The 17,688-nt window shown below is 35.3% G+C and overlaps 1 protein-coding gene across 3 annotated transcripts in view; it reads left to right on the top strand.

Annotated features, from left to right (window-relative positions):
• Positions 1 to 17,688, top strand: part of CNOT4 (CCR4-NOT transcription complex subunit 4) — a 147,828-nt gene that overhangs the window by 82,483 nt on the left and 47,657 nt on the right. For all 3 annotated transcript variants that reach the window (XM_036246161.1, XM_036246163.1, XM_036246162.1), the window contains exons 3-6: positions 2,294 to 2,491; positions 13,447 to 13,533; positions 14,460 to 14,561; positions 15,291 to 15,416. In XM_036246161.1, the coding sequence (XP_036102054.1) occupies positions 2,294 to 2,491; positions 13,447 to 13,533; positions 14,460 to 14,561; positions 15,291 to 15,416 (513 nt within the window). The remainder of the gene's footprint in view (positions 1 to 2,293; positions 2,492 to 13,446; positions 13,534 to 14,459; positions 14,562 to 15,290; positions 15,417 to 17,688) is intronic.

Below are 17,688 nucleotides of genomic sequence, written 5' to 3'. Positions count from 1 at the left end.
CATTTTGTTCCCTAAATTAAAATGTGAGAACATTTTTGAAGTAAGTATTTTTGTTTTTTAAAGAGAATTAGCAGCACTAAAATGTCAATTCTAGAGTAGTTGGTGTTCAATTGGCATATATTTATTGAGCTTCTAAAATGTGTGATACTAATATTATATTTGAAAGTTCTTAAAAACTCAAGTAAATTACTGAATTGGCTGTTCAGTATGCCTCTCACTCAAAAGTAAGTTGGTGTGTACCAAATAGCTAGAAAATTGAGATTTTTACTGTGGGAATCTAATGGTGTGGGTGCTTATATATTACAGAACCACCAGTTATACCTGAATATTTAGGAATAGAATTTTTGGAGACTTTAAGATATTACCAGTAGAAATTGAGGAACATAGAGGGAAATCTTATTTTCTTTTCTTTTTTTTTTTTTTTATCCTCACCTGAGGACATTTTTCCATTTTTTGTTCAGATAGAGGGGAGGGGGGAGAGAGAGAGACAGAAAGGAAGAAAGAGAGAGAGAAACATCGATGTGAAAGGGACACATTGAGTGGCTGCCACCCGCACGACCAACCAGGGCTGGGGACAAACCACAACTGAGGTATGCGCCCCTTGCAGAAACCGAACCCAGGTCTCTCTGGACTTCAGGCCGACGCTCTAACCGCAGAACCAAACCGGCCATGGCGAAGTCTTACTTTCTTAATTGCCTTCATTATTAATGTGTGATCACATAGAGTTGAGCATTTTTTTATTTTTTGGTTTTATATATGAAAAGATGGAAGTAACTATGTTAAAGGCATAGCAGGGTTTCAGGCTTTGGATATTTCCTCTACTCTTTCTTATTCCCACTTGTTTTTCTTGATGGCATTGTTTCTGTTGATTCCCACTCCTGTATTTTTATAAGCACAATTTCCCAACCAGTTGTTCTCATTTTGGGGATCTCTTCATATCCAGTTTTAGGTATTGTATTTAATGTGTTCCATCTTATATTTATTATTAACTATTTTTATTAGTTAATAATTTTTATTAGTAGTAATTGACTTATTGAATGCTAATGTGCAGGACATAGTCTTAATCACTTTATAAATATATTTATATTTTTGAACTCACAGAAAACCTCTGAATAAAGTACTATGGCACCCATTTTACAGAAGAGAAAACTAAGGCAGGTCACATAACTTAGCTAAGGTCTCTTAGAGAGTAGTGATTGAGCCACGTTTCAAAGCCACAGCTCTTATTTAGGCCGTGTAGCCTTGGCATTAGCAATAGGAATAAAAACAATACTCTAATGACGAGAAAGGGAAAAAAATTACAATGGTATAATTGCTAATATTTATTAAGGATTACTATGTGCCAGTTGTAATAATAATTGCTTTATGAGCGTTATTTTATCTTTAGAGGCCCACCTTTAAGATTATTTTCATTTTACTTGTGAGGATAATGAGGTATAGAATTTGATGAACTTGCCTAAGACCACATGGCTAGTAAATGTTGAAACTAATTCAGACTCCTAAGCTGGAGTCTCTGTGTATTATATTTATTTCCCCTTGTGTGTTTCTCTTTGACTGGGAATGTGTTGAAAATCAAGTACTTTACTAATCTTTTAGCACATAGTAGGTTTTCATTAAATATTTGTTGATTGTAATACAGAAACCCATATTTAGATGAGGAAGCTTACACTTTTTGCCTCTTACACAGCACCTTAGAATTTTAATTTTTTTATAAACTGTGTGCTAGGCACTGTAGGAATCCCAAGATTGTTTTTTTTTTTTTTAATTTTTTTATTTTAGAACTGGTGGTGGTGGTTTAAGTTTTAGCACTAAAAATGGTCTGTGCTAAGCTCTAAAGAACAAGTATTTAAAAAAACTATATTATTTAATGTTTAACTTTTTTTTTTTTTTTTTTATCCTCACCCGAGGACATTTTTCCATTTTTTGTTCAGATAGAGTAGGAGGGAGAGAGAGGAAGAGAGAGAGAGAGAGAAACATCGATGTGAAAGGGACACATCGAGTGGCTGCCACCCGCACGACCAACCAGGGCCGGGGACAAACTGCAACCGAGGCACATGCCCTTAGCGGGAACCGAACCCGGGTCTCTCTGGACCGCAGGCCGACGCTCCAACCGCTGAGCCAAACCGGCCAGGGCATGTTTAACTTTTATTAAATAAGAATATATTAAATAATAAAAAAATTCTTAAAAAGGGAGATGTAACCATATACTCATCGTCCAGAATTTGATAATTGTTGTTTGTATAGTTTTTCTGTTTATTTAATACTAACTTCTATGTTTGTTTTATGCTTAAAGCCATATCCAGAAGACCCAGCAGTTTATAAACCACTCTCCCAGGAAGAACTGCAAAGGATAAAAAATGAGAAAAAACAGAAACAAAATGAAAGAAAACAGAAAATATCAGAAAATCGCAAACATTTGGCAAGTGTACGTGTTGTACAAAAAAACCTTGTCTTTGTCGTAGGTCTGTCTCAGCGCCTAGCAGACCCAGAGGTAAGTCCTCTTCTATTTTCTTTCTCAACTTGACATTTTTTGTATTTGCTTTTCTTATTTGGAAATAAGAGCTGACTGCTCAACTGCAGGATTCCACTGAAAATATTGAAACTTAGGAGAAAACGAGAAATGATTTTTTAATCACTAAGAAATCAATAACTAATTGTGATCTTAGGCAGGTGTTTTAATCTTTCTTGGCCTCATTTTCTTTAGTTGTAAAACTAAGCAGTTGTACTAGATCTCTAAAGTCCCATTTAGTGCTAATAATCTGAAACTTGGATAATAGTTCTATTTTGCTGTTAAGGCTAACATGTGACATGACTACTTTCTTTCTGTAGCCATATAAAGGCCAACAGTGGAGATGCAGTTACATGAACCCACTAGAGATCGCTACTCTTTTTAATTCTGCCCCCCTCACCCCTGCTGTAGGATTATCTAGAGAACAGTTATAGAGCTGTATCAGCATTCTTGACTCATTCATTTCATTTCAAGCCAGTTTTCAGGAAAGAGGGAGACTTTGATGAAAGAAAATAATGGACCAGGTTCTTTGTCATTTGTTTGGGAGTAGGGGAGATCTTAACTTTTGCTTATTACCTCTTTTCTCTCCTTCCACCACCAGCCTTATTACGGTAATGTTTTTCTGTTTGTTTTTTAAATCAGCCAAATATTGTTTTAATTTGTTCTCTCTAGTTGTTGTTGTTGTTTTTAACAAATCAAAACGACTCTATCCTATGAGCCAGTGGGCCTAGGCTTTCATGGGCTTTAGCGAAGATAATCAATCTATGTAACTGTTTTATATAATTCCCCAAGAAAGTGGAATTTCCCTCTCAGGACAGCATAGATAAAAATAAAATAAAATAAAAGTAAAAGTTAGTGTAGTTTAACTCATAACTTTAGACCTGATGCCTTTGAATGCACATCTGCTGATTTTTAGTTTCTGATATACTAGGAGGTGCTGACTAGATTAATGGGAAGGGAGATAGAAGCTGGTTGACAGCCAGAGTCTGTTTACTTCAGTAGGAGAGAGCTGGATTTGGGGGATCTGCTGAAAGTTCCCATTGAAAAGGTTTTGAAGTAATGCTCATCATGGTACCAGTCAGAGGGAGGATTGTAGTGAATATGCTTAGGAAGGTGGGAATCATCAGACTTGGCTAAGTAAGCTAATGACCCTAGAAAGAGGAAATTTAAGGAGTCTAAACTTTGATTTTATAAAATTCAATTTAGAGAGAATAATAAATATTTGCTGATGATGAGTTTGCTGTGTATTGAGGTTAGGAAGGGCTTCCAGATCAGTGGAGGAGAAATTCAGGAAAATTTTACCAAGAAGGCTATATCATTGACAGTAAATAGAGCGGCAACTCAAGAATTCTAGGACCTAGGTCCAGGGATGCTGGCATTAGCAGGCCACATGATCTTCAGGAGACCAGCTTCTTTCCAAAGCCAAAAGAAATGGGTCTAGAATTCATACAAGAAAAGACTTCTTCAGTTAGAGATGTTAAGAAGAGTGCTCATTTTAGACCTATGATTCAATCTCAGCAGCGAATTCTTTCTTTTTCTAAGCTAGTACTTAACTCCCCAGGCAGGCACAATGCCACTTTACCCTTGACCATTTCCTTGAATACCATCACAGCTTTTCATCAGCCCTTCTCTTTCTCTTTCAGCTCTGCTTTTTTTCCTAATCAGAGGGCACTCTTGCCATTGCAAGTTTTTTATTTTCCTGTCTGTTTACTCCTACTAATTGTATTGATTAGAATCTACTTTTGCATTTCTGCAACTGCTACTCCAGTAAATTAATGGACGTTTTATCTTGATTAGATAACTCTTAGATGTGAATGTATTTGATTTTTTTAAATACATCCTGGATCTGGCCATTTGTAGAGCATGAAGAGGTAAATGGAGCAGCACTTGTTGGGTAAAATTAAGCCATAGTCTGAAGTTTGGATTATAGGTTTTCTACCTCTTCTTTAGAATCTGTTATTTGTTTTTTATTTACAATATTCTCTCCTTATCATTTGTGGGGGATTTGTTCCAAGACTCCCTTTGGATGCCTGAAATTGAGGATAGCATCAAACCCTATAAATAGGGTGGGGCAAATTTAGGTTTACAGTTGTTTGTATGGGAAATAAAACAATAACTAATAAATAATACAAGAATGAACAGTTTCACTTACTTTTAGTTGTAAATCTACTTTTGCCCCACCCTGTATTCTATGTTTTTTTCTATACATAGATACCTATGATAACTCTTAATTTATAAATTAGGCACAGTAAGAAATTAACAACAATAACCAATAATAAAATAGAACAGTTACAGCAGTATACTGTAACAAGTGTTATGTGAATGTGGTCTCCATCTCTCTCTCAAAATATCTTATTGTACTATACTCACCCATCTTGAGATGATATGAGATGATGAAATGAATGCCTATGTGATGAGATGAAGTGAGCTGAATGATGTAGGCACTGCGACAAGGCGTTAGGCTACTGTTGACCTTCTGAAGATAGATCAGAAGGAGAATCATCTGCTTTGGGTGATTCTGGATTATCGAGTCTTGATGATGTCGATGGTTGGATATCAGGAGCAATCAGTGTCAGTGGTTGGGGAAATTTAATGTTTTCACACCACAGTTGACCATGGGTACTGAAACCATGAAAGTGAAACTCGATAAGGGAGGACCACTGTACTTAAAGAGATTTCTTGTTTCCACTAATAACATGACTCCAGTATGATTAATCTGAAGAACTATTAAATGGAAAGAAATTGATCTAGGGGTGACCAGTGAGAGAAAACACTTTATTAGGAGTCTTAGTGTACCTAAAAAACTACTCTGCTGGTTTTATACTTTTGAAATAATTGTTGCTTGGTAAGAGGACAATGAATTTTCTTTTTCCCGAAAGCCTAGGAAGATCAGAGGCCAGTATTTTATTTATTAGATCCTATCACTTCTAAATAATAATATCTTTAAAAATTATCTTAATTTGTCTATACAAGCTTTTCAGTTTGGAAAACTAAAAGTTGACTTATTGTTAGTGTAACTTTCAAGTCAAAGAAGATTCCTGTTATTTATTTATCTTTGGATGATTAATAAAACATGAGAGTTTAGGAAACTTTAAAACTTATTTTGAAAATAATTTGTGTACATCAGAAAACATATCCAGATTGATGATCAAATGTATTATTTATTGATCAGTAGAAAAAACTATCTTAGAAGATATGAAAATTAGAGGTAATGATCGTCTTCTAAGTTGTAAAATTTTAGATTTGTTGGAACCTAATTCATTCCCTCCTGAATACTTCCCATGTGTTGGGTACTCTGATGTTGGAAATGATGTAGTTTAGCAAGCCATTCAACAGTCTCCTCCCTTAACAAACTTACAGATTCATAGGGAAGACAGAATTTAAGAACGTTTAAGTAGACTACACATTTATAAACAGGGAACTACACAGCTCGTTGGGAACACATAACAGTGGAGAACTTATCTGTAGAGATCCGCACAAGGCCTCCCTAAGGAAAGGATGATTAAGAATTACTAGATGGAAAAAATAAAATAGAATTAAAAACAAAAAAGAATGATTAGGGATTGGCTAGGCAGCAAAAAGGACAAGAGAATCCCCAGGTGTGTAGTCCAGATGTGTGGTGGCCTGAAAGAGCAAATTGTTTGAGGAACTAAAAGACTTTGAAGACATAACCATTTAATTTACAAATGAGAAACTGAGGCATAGGGAAGTTGAGTGACATGCTTATAACCACACAGTTATTTCATAGCAGAGCCAGGACTAGAAAAATCTCCCAACCACGTGCCTTGTCTTAAAAGCGCCTATCCCAGTGTGTTTTACACTGATGATTGGTCTGTTGTTCATCCATTTATGCATCTATCCATCCATGATCTATTGATCCATTTATCCTTTCATCTGCTTAATCAAGTTTTTGATTTTCTCTGTCATGTTCATGAACACTTGACTGTGGTCCCATAGAAGACACTTTATGCATTAGGCATGCTGTTGGACATTTATAATTCTGTCACATGACCTTTTGTAGTCCACGTTAGTACAAAAACTGGTTCACTGTGAAGTAAATATTTGACATTGAATATATAGATAATATGGTAATGAGCAGGGTACTCTGCCTACTCCCCATACTTTCTTTATTCATTGTAATACTGTTTTGCTAGTTGACTGTTATGTTTAGGCAGAATCTGTAGTGTTCAACTTAACATAAAAAGTTTAAATTATTTGAATTTTTCTTGCCTGGGCAGGCCATTTCTTATCAACTACAGGCCATTTGCTGATACATTGAGGCCCCCCAGTGTTCTGTATCCATGTAATTCTTTCTGTTCAATGCCAACACAGTTCTGTTTTTCACTAAGTTGTAAGACATTGAGCATACACCAGTAAGAAGGTAGTTTCTGCTTATTTACAAAAGTTACAGTACACTATGAGAAGTGCTGTATGCTGTGGAGGCACAAGAGATAGCACTTGACCTTCAGTGGGGGAGGTATGTTCCCTATTTTATCTTTGGGGTAAAGTGCTTCTGGCACAGGAATGATACAAATGCTTCTGGATGAGAAAGAACTCGCTCAGTCTGCAAGTGATTTGTTTGGCTGGAAGAGTGCAGTGGTGAGAGATGAGGCTGGTGAGGTAAGTGATAATGGATTTTGAAGGGCTTTCTAACCATGCCAAGGAGTTTACAATTTATCCTCAAGGCAGTGGGAAACTGTTGAATGTTCTTAGGAACAGAGTGACACGACTCTATTTGTACTTTGAAAGTACTATTCTGGCTGCAGTGTGACATGTCAGTGTAATTATATAAAAATCTTAAATTGTTATGAGAGTGCTATACTCAAATTGGCCAGAAACTTTCCATAAGTCAGTGGTCTTCAGCCTTATCAGACACAGCACCTGCTTTTTATTTATTTAGTTAGTTAATCTTTACCCGAGGATATTTTTTCCATTGATTCTTAGAGAGAGAGAGAAACATTGATGTGAGAGCGAGATATTGATTGAGTGCCTCCCACATGCAACCTAACCAGAACCAGGGATCTAACCTGCAACCCAGGTACGTGCCCTTGACCGGGAATCAAACCTGAGATCCTTTGGTGCACAGGCTGACACTCTAACCATTGAGCAACACTGGCCAGGGCACAGTACCCATTTTTTAACAACATTTTATAACATCCTTTGACTTTTACAAAATGACTTCTTGATAATCTGTATACATACATAATTTGCAAAAAAATGTATAAGGGAGAAATAAAAGGAAAGTAATTATAAAAAGACTTTCTAATTATAAATTCTTGGGTACCACTACTGTAGAACCTTGCTACTTAAGGTTTGTCCTCTGGGCTGGTAGCACCAGTATCACCTGGGAGTTTATTATGCAAACTCTCAGATCCTGCCTCACAACTGCTGCATCTAAATTTACATTTTAACTAGATTTAAAATGACTTGTATGCATATTCAACTTTGTGAACTATTCTTTTTCAGTACTTAATAAAATTGTAAGATGCTTGCATCTATTTGTAGAATCACTATGAATGTGGCAACTATGGTTCCATGAAATGGCAGTGACAGTTTCCTAAAACAACTCTTAGTAAAATTACAAACAAAGCATTTGTATTCTTCTCTTAATTACATATTATTCGCTTTCCTGTAAATTTAAAATATGTCAAAACTGTGGGGAATTACTTTGTGTTTATAAATGATACGGAGTTTGTTTCTAGGTTCACTTAAATATAATCAGTCTTCTCAGTTACATGAATGTCTTATAGGACATTTTGTAAGTTGTGCAGGACAATTCTTTGTTATGCAGGTCTAGTCTGAGCATTCTAAGCTGGACATCCTGGCTCCCTTCCACTGACCAACAGTAGTGTCTCCCAGTCACTTTGACAACATTCCCCAATAAGACTTCCCACAAATTTCCAAAATGCCCGCTTGTATGCTGCCTTTATTGAGAATTACTGCCATAAACTCAGATGTGATATGAGATGCTGATGCAGCACAAACTGACGAGCCAGACCCTTTGAAGCAGGTATTTTGGCTGTGAAGCCTTTTGCTGAGTTGGTATGTATCCAGCTGGAGTATTAAATGAAGTTCTACACTCCACCTCCTGAAAACTTTTCAAAATATACTCCTCTTACTCCTCAACCCGGAGATTTTGCCGTGAACAACTGGAAGATCCTTGCCTTCACCACTATTGCTATCATATTCCTGAGGGGATTTGGTGAAAAAAAAAGTGTAATCACTTCACCTTCTAATTCATTAAAATTGGCTATAGAAAACATGACAACACTATAATTATAAGAACCTGAAATGAAATATGGTAATAGTAATTAAAGTTGATCCTTGAACAATGTAGGGGTTAGGAATGACTCGGAACTCTACATCCAACTTTTGACTCCTCCAAAACTTAACTACTAATAGCTTACTGTTGACCAGAGACTTACTGATAATATAAACAATCAATTAATTCATATTCTGTATGTTTTATATATTATGTACTATATTCTTACAATGAAGTAAGCTACAGAAAAGATGTTATTAAGAACATCATAAGGAAGAGAAAATCAATTTACAGTACTGTACTGTAGTTTTTGATGCCACAACTTCTCATCATGTGTTTACAAGATGTATCATCTGTCAGCACCTACATCAGTATTGTCTTATATGATACAAAACACTGTAGAGGTTATATGTATTTCTAACACTAGGTTTCAAAAATGGAAAGATAATTGAAAAGAATCCTATTTATTTACAGGTGTAACAATTCATGCATTGATAATGAAGAAGAAAATATGTTTTGTGATAGCCTAGTGTAAGCTGTATGATTGTTTCATGGTAGCCTAGCCTATACATTAGTGAATTTTTATGGCATACAGTATCATAGTCAAATCTTACATTTTAAAAAACTACTTATGATGATAGGCTAATCTGCACTTTCTCAAATTACAAGTGGTGTACTGTATAGTAATGTAATTATTTGAAAGCAAACTTATAAAACAGTAAGAAAACATTAATTTTATATTAAATATTGCTCACTTTATGCCTATATTAAGGATAGGGTATGCATTTCTGTGCAAATTTTGCACGATGACCACTTAGGCAATGATGATAATCATTACACAAAAATGTTTCTTACTAACATATTTGCTGTCCACTTATTAGATTTTTCACATGGAAACAAGCATATCACAGAGAAGTTTATTAACTGTACAGCATGAGGATTATTTACTGTTCATTAAGTGGAAGTGGATTATTATAAAGGTCTTCATCCTACTCACCATACTGAGTACATTGAGGAGGAGGAGAAGAGGAGGAGTCAGTTTTGTTTTCTCAGGGGTTGCAGAGGCAGAAGAGATGGAAGGAGAGGCAGGCACACTCAGTGTAACTTTATGGAAATACATCATAATTTCTGTCTCGCTTTTTTGCCTTTTCATTTCTCTAAGAATGTTTCTGTACAGTACCAGTCCTTATTCCACCCTTTGGTTTGGTTTCAGTCATGTCATAGAAGGGTCCATGTCATATAAGAAGTCAAAAGCAGTCTTGCATCATGGGAACACCTCTGCCAGATTGTCTGATGTCAGTTGTTTTCTGGCACTGCTTCTACACCTTCCTCTTTGTCTTGCTCTGGTTTGTAAGCACTCATCTCCAGCAAGTCGTCTTCTGTTAATTCTTTTAATGTGATATCTATTAACTTTTTAATTTCTCCAAGATCCATATATTGAAATCCTTCAGTCCTTCATCTTTTTTGCCATATCTACAATTTATTATTTCCTTTATTGGGTTTGTCATAAAACCTGGGAAATCATGCACAACATCTAGACAGTTTTCTCCAGCAAGAATTTATCATTTTGGGCTTGATGCCTTCACAGCTTTCCCTATAACAATGATGGCTCTTTAGTGGTGGAATCCTTTCATTTTATGATGTTCTGCCTTTGGGTTCTCTTCCATAGCACTGGCAATCCCTTCCAGAGTGTCTGTATGTAATGAGCCTTAAAACTCCTGTGATCCCTGATCTAGAGGCTGAGTTAAGAGACATTGTGTTTGGGGGCAAGTCGACCACTTCGATGCCTTCATTGTTGAATTGATGAGGTTCTAGGTGGCCAGGGACATTGTCCAATATCAAAAGAACTTTAAAAGGCAGTCCCTTACTGGCAAGATACTTCCAGACTTCAGGGACAGAGCATCAATGGAGCCAATCCAGAAAGGGGGTTCTCATTGTCTCGGCCTTCTTCTTGTACAGCTAAATGTCTGGCAGCTGGTGTTTGTATTTTCCCTTCAAGGCTCGTTGGTTAGCAGCTTTGTAGATAAGGGCATTCCTGATCGCATACCCGACTGCATTTGTACAAAACAGTAGAGTTAACCTATCACTTCCTACCTTAAATCCTGGTGTTTGCTTCTCTGCCTTATTAACAAATGTCTTTTTTTTTTTTTTCTTCAAGAATAGGGAACTTTCATGTGCATTAAAAACCTGTTCAGGCAGATATTCTTTCTCCTCGGTGATTTTCTTAATGGCATCTGGGAACTTGTCTGCTGCCTCTTGGTTGGCAGAAGCTGCTTCTCCTGTTATCCTGACTTTTTTAACAGCCAAACCTCTTTCTAAAATTATCAAATCATCCTTTGTTGGCATTAAATTCTTTAGCTTTAGCTCCTTCATTTTTTTTTTTTTTTTTGCTTTATGTTGTCATAATATGACTATGTTTTTTCTCGAATCATTAATCTATAGGTATGCCTTTCTTATAGCAGTTCGGTACCCACATAAAAACTGCATTTTTAATTCGAGATAAAAAGGTATTTTTTCAGAAGTCCAAGGTTTTTTCAAATGCTGATGTAGCTGCAGCAAGGGCTTCACAAATTTCCTTTTCTTTTTTTAAATGGTTTCTATGCTGGGTTTTTACCTCAAAATGACAGGCTCCCACAGCTGCAGACCTCAGTCTGCAGCACATGTTGAGCACTTCAGCTTTTCCTTGTAAAGAAATAACTTCTTTCTGCTTCTTGGGGGCACTGCCAGCATTACTAGTGACACTTTGTGTGGGTACCCTGGTGTTATTTAAGGTTTATGTACTGAACACAATGAAAAATACACGAGAACCTCAAGATAGCACTTTTTACTGTGATACCGTGTACTGGATAGACAACTGCGCACATGGAGATAATTAACATCACATGAGATTTTAAGCAGATAATCATAATACTTGAGCTCACCGCAGTAGGAGCAGGACGTGACTGTGACAGTATTACAGGAGCACAGTAGGTGCTGCAGTTAGTTTTATGCCCTTATGATGTAATAATGCATCTCCTTTCAACTACGGATGGCACTGTGTACAGTCTGTGTTTGCGTAAGTTAAGTTTTATATTAGATTTGTGTATATTTTATGGTTGTAAATAATAAAATAGAATATTTTATGCATTCATGATAACACCTAACTTAAATTTTTTTTATATTTCTAGGCTATGTGGTTCATCTGTGAGTTTTTCACATTGTTGCAAATCTCCAAAAAATGTTCCATTATATTAATTGAAAAAAATTTGTGTATAAGTGGACCCACAGAGTTCAAATTGCATTGTTCAAGGGTCAACTGTATATTAATTAAGTTGCAAACTGTTAAGAATTAATGATTCCCCAGTCATACACTATTTCACAAAGCTTTGATTCTGTCTGATGCAGAACATATTAAACTTGGTAATTTGCTAGTATGTACCTTGATACAAAAATCTTTCCTATGATTTGCAATTACCTCAAAATTATATTCTGTTCTTTTCCTAAAATAGACCTATAGACCTACTGTTCCTACAATCTCTCCAAACCGCAAGCTCTTGCAATGAAAGCTTTCTGCTCGTACTTGTTCAAGTGTATGCAAAGTATTCTTTCCAAACACTTGATAATACAACTTAGCAAGTAAGTTTGAGTACATAAGATGATCACAAGTATAAGGGGAAGTAATAATGAAGAAGTACCCTAGGTAATAGAGAAAGAAATGGATGAATTTGTTTCCCCGCTGTGTTCTTTTCCATCTGTCACCTTACATACATTATTTGCCAAGAAAAGAGAGGAGGGTGGGGATTGCAGAGTTGAGAAATGGTCAAATTGATTGACATAAGAAAATTAAATAAATTTATATATGTGCACAAACACACACACTGATAAATCATAAAGCATTGACAGTTGTGGATCATTCTGGTACCATATTTGGAATTTGTAGCTCATAAACAATGCTTTACTATGTCAGATATTATATACAATAGATTTATAAGTAAAGACTGTTTCTACTTAGGTCCTTGAGTTCTTATCTGTCTTTTTTGTTTGTTTTTAGTTAATCCTCACCCGAGGATATTTTTTTCATTGATTTTTAGAGATAGTGGAAGATGGAGAGAGAGAGAGAGAAACATCAGTGTGAGAGAGAGACATCATTTGGTTGCCTCCTGCACACACCCGACCAGGGCTGGGAATTAAACCAACCCAGCTATGTGCCCTTGACTGGGACTTGACCACTGAGACCCTTAGATGTGCAGGCCGACACTCTATCCACTGAGCCACACTGGCCAGGGCCTTATCTCTGTCTTTAATACTTTATTTTGGTCATTGTTTTGAAAAATTATTTCTTATAGGGATCATGTATTAATGAAAACATGGTTAAGATATTTGGATCCTGTCTTATGTTTAAGAATATTTTAAACATAAGAGTCCATAGAGTATTGCTGCAGAAATTAAAACATAATAGAAAATACCAAACTTAATGAGTCTGATTTTTCTATTTAGTGGGTCAATAATAAATAGCTTTTAGATTCTGTTGTTAATTTCCTGTAGTTTAATCACACAAATTTTAATCAGGAAATAGTCACATTTATTAGAAAACATTAAAAGTTATTTTTCTTTCACTGAAGAGCCTATGTCCCCATTATAAGGATAAAGTTAATGAGTGAGGACAGTTTATACCTTATTTCTTCTTCTTTTATAGGTTTTAAAACGACCAGAATATTTTGGGAAGTTTGGTAAAATACATAAAGTTGTCATCAATAATAGCACATCATATGCAGGCTCACAGGTAACTCATTATAGGGATTTTTTTCTTTTCTCCCTATGGTGTGGGTTTGACCTGGGCTGTTCAGAAGAAAATTTATTTTTGTGATTAGAAAGCTTGAGGGTCAAGGACTTAATTAGTGTAGTGACCTCTGTTGGTGGAGTGGGGCAGTTTAGTGTTCAGTGGACTTTTCCAGGACTTAACAGTGAATTGCTAGTAATAAGAGGGAAATAGTAAAACAAAGATTTAGTGATGATTTGAAGGGGGGGGGAGGGGGTGAGTCTGTTGTTAATCTAATAATTAGTTAATGCTTTTTAATTAGTAATATTTTCAGATGTTGAAAACTTAATAGAGCATCTTTGTTATACTGCTCTTAGCAGATAGACTATTCTTGCAAAGTGTATTTATTTTGGGGAGAATATAATTTGACACAATGTCTTCAAATACTAGTTTTTAAAATGATTTTCAGAGTTTGTTTTTTGTAACCTTGATCAGTCTGTCAAATGATTTTAAAAGAATAAATGCCAGTTCTAAGATTTTTTAAAACTGATTTTAGAGAGAGAGGAAGTGGGAGTGGAGAAACAGAGTAACGATTTGTTGTTCCACTTATTTATGCATTCATTGGTTGATTCTTGTATGTGTCCTGGCTGAGGATCAAACCCATAACCTTCCTTACTATATCAGGATGATGCTCTAACTAGCTGAGCTACCAAAGATGATATTTTATTCATACATGTTATAGTCTACTTAAAAAACAGATAAAATTCATTAAGTATGATTGTTTTACAATGAGCTAGTATATGGTTTAATTAAAGCTACTACAGTTCTAATTATTGTGATTATTATTAATGATAGTAAAGGCTTTTAGAGTATCCTAGGCAAGTTGCAAGATACTTTTAAAAAATGTTTTAGTTGAATTTGAAACTAATAGCAGTGGGTTTTCACTTTAGGGTCCAAGTGCCAGTGCTTATGTAACCTATATCCGGTCAGAAGATGCTCTCAGAGCCATACAGTGTGTCAACAATGTGGTGGTAGATGGCAGAACACTTAAGGTAATATGGTCCTCTTGTTTTGTTTTGTTTTTTTTTTTTTAAGGGGAAGGGATAAAATGTAGTAAGTAGAGGAGTACATACCATTTACATACATTTGAAGAGAGGCTATTTGAAGATTGCTTCTTAGGCATCCATGCCAGCGTATGACAGCTAATTTGTTTACTGCTGACTTATGGGAGGGTCCTGTTTTGCCAGGTATGAATAAACATTTTCATTATTAGGGGATAATCTTTGAAAATCTCCTGTATTTACATGTGTTTTATTCTGTAAAAATGAATCTACTATTCTTATCAGAAATAGATGATAGTTCTGATTTGTTGTCGTTAAATAGTTGGACATTGATCAGTGTGTGTTTGAGTTGAAGGGTCCCACCAAGCAATGCTTGATGTAAATGGAAGAAGAATGGCACAATTAGAAAAAGGAGTTTGCCTTCTTATGTGCCTAACCACACATAACATGGAACAGATTTTGTTTCCCTCCTGATGGTGAGGGAAGATTTGGATGCTCCAGTCCTAGAAACCATAGACTGAGATGTTTTCTTTAGTTCTTCCAAATGAGCATCATCTTGAATAAATCCTACTAGTAATAGTTTATCTGTCTAGTATTCATAGCCATGCTTCTTGCTTTGTCGTGTCTATGTTTCATTTTAGGTAAACACAATAGTGGAAGTTCTCATTGCGGTGTCATTTCACATTTGGGTCCTTCCCCCCTCCCCCTCTCTTCCTGCAGGCATCTCTAGGTACAACAAAATACTGCAGTTACTTCTTAAAAAATATGCAGTGTCCAAAGCCTGACTGCATGTATCTACATGAATTGGGGGATGAGGCGGCCAGCTTCACAAAAGAGGAAATGCAGGTAGTAAAGTATTATTATGAATTATCATATTTGCAGAAAAAGGGAGGATTCTTCTTTATAAGTTAAAATTACTAAAGTAGGGGTTTTATATTCTTAAAACTGGCATCAGTTTAAAGTAGCATTTTCTAAACAGTGTCCATGGAATGTCAGTTCTGTAGGATATTGCTATAATAAAAATGAGTCTTTGGTCTACTAAGTTTGAAAATGCTAGATTAATGAAGATAAAAAGATTTCTGTAGGACTTCTCAGAGTCTTTAATATGTTAATACATATCTAAGATAGGAATGTACAATTGGAACTTTATTGGCCAAGGAAAGCATTTTGGGAAATGCTACTTTAAGGAGAATGTCAGCAAAATGTGATACTGTAGTTATGAGTTGTGTTTTCCCCCAACCTCTACTCTTTACAGAGCATGCTAGAAAATAATATTCTATCAAATGTTACTGATAAGCTCACATTGTTATAAAATAATTCTCCTGTTAAAGTGTCCTGTAAAGGGTAAATTGAAGGCTTATTATTTTATGTTCATTTTTACATTTCCTCTTCTCCTGTCTGTCTCCTTTCAATTTTTAGTATAAACATGTCTTTACAAGTAAAAATGTTGACCATACGGCATATTAAATGAGGATTATTCCAAAGCACAATGCTGCACTTCCCTATTATAGATGAGGACTTCAGATTGTTGCTGTGGACTTTTGCAGGAATACTTCTCATTTAGAAGGTGGGGGGCATTGATTGCTACCTTTCATTCTCCAGGTCAAACTAGGGAAAGTCTAGTAGGGGCTCCATTAAGTACAGATTGTTAAATAAAAGGAAATAATACCTTTTTTTATTTGACTTGGAATTACTACAGATTAAATCCCATTATAATAAATACATTGTAATGTGTTGTCTTTATGAACTTCATGGGATGACTTACAATAAGTGCTTTTTGATCTTTTTGGAGGGGATGAAGCTTTCTTGGATAAAATCTAAGGTTTAACTATTTCAAACTGAATTTTTACTAGTGGGAAGTATGCTTTCCTCACAGGTACTATTACAATGAAAATTTCTGTCAAAGAATTTCTAAGCTTCGTTTTATCTCATTTTTAAGTAGTATTGAACAGTAAAAGAAAATGGACGACACCTGAAACTAATATAGAATTGTATGTCAACTGTAATTGGAAAATTTAAAAAAAATTTTTTTTAAAGAAAATGGATGTATGGTCCCATAGAACTTAATTTGTAATGGGATTTAACCTGTTTTATGAACTGTCCCTGTAGAGTCATTTGAATATCAGTTTGAACTTGTTGTGGCCAGTGAAAGCCATACTATCTGTTGAAGTGTTGATTCCAGAAACAGTTTTCAAGGCTTTTCATATGTTAAATTAAGTTGTAAAATCCACATCTAACTATTTTTTCTTAGTAATTTAAAATTCATTTGATATCGCTTTTCGGAATTCATCTTGCTTTTCTTTACCTGAGTTTAAATTTGCTTTGTAAAAGGGTTTCTTTGTTAAAACACTTCCTTGAAGTAGAAAAGAAATTGGAACAAACTATATTATGGCAAAAGTCAGAAGCTTTCTTTTTTTTGCTGCATAACTCAGAATTCAGTATCCTATTAAATACAGAGAGATCTGATTGAAACAGGCAAGAGCCCTCTCAGAACAGGGAACGATGCATTGTGCAGTGTATGTGATACAGGTGTGCCTAATTAGATGATATTGCCCTGCCCTTGCTTGTTTTTATTGTTTTGTTTTGATCTGTTCTGTTCTGGTTTCCCCATAACATCTATTTAGACAACACTTTTAAAACAATTAACAATCGTGAAGGTAAGTAAAAATGTCATTCCAGTCATAATATACATGCAGATAGTAAAAAATTATTCAAAGTAATTTCATTGTAATTTATTTCTGTATATGACTAGTTTCCACAGTCAGTCTTTGCCTAATTTACCCCATATTTGTGACATTGCCTTCTGATATATAACTACCAACTACAGTAAATACAGAATTTACTTTGTTGTATACAGAGCAAGGGATCACCAGACTTTTCTGTAAAGGGCCAATTAGTATATATTATAGGCTTTCTGAGCCACATGGTCTCTGCAGCAATTACTCAACTCTGCTGTTGTAGCATAAAACCAGCCATAAGTGATAGATATTCATAAATGAATGAACATGACTGTTCCAATAAAACTTTATTTATAAAAACAGAGTGGCTGGCTGTAAATTGACAACCCCTGGTCTAGAGTTTAGAATACATTAAGTGTTATGTAGAAATATAAAGGTTT

Source organism: Molossus molossus, unplaced genomic scaffold (genome assembly GCF_014108415.1).
Source record: "Molossus molossus isolate mMolMol1 unplaced genomic scaffold, mMolMol1.p scaffold_m16_p_7, whole genome shotgun sequence".
NCBI lineage: Eukaryota > Metazoa > Chordata > Mammalia > Chiroptera > Molossidae > Molossus > Molossus molossus.
This window is presented reverse-complemented; position numbering and strand designations above follow the sequence as displayed.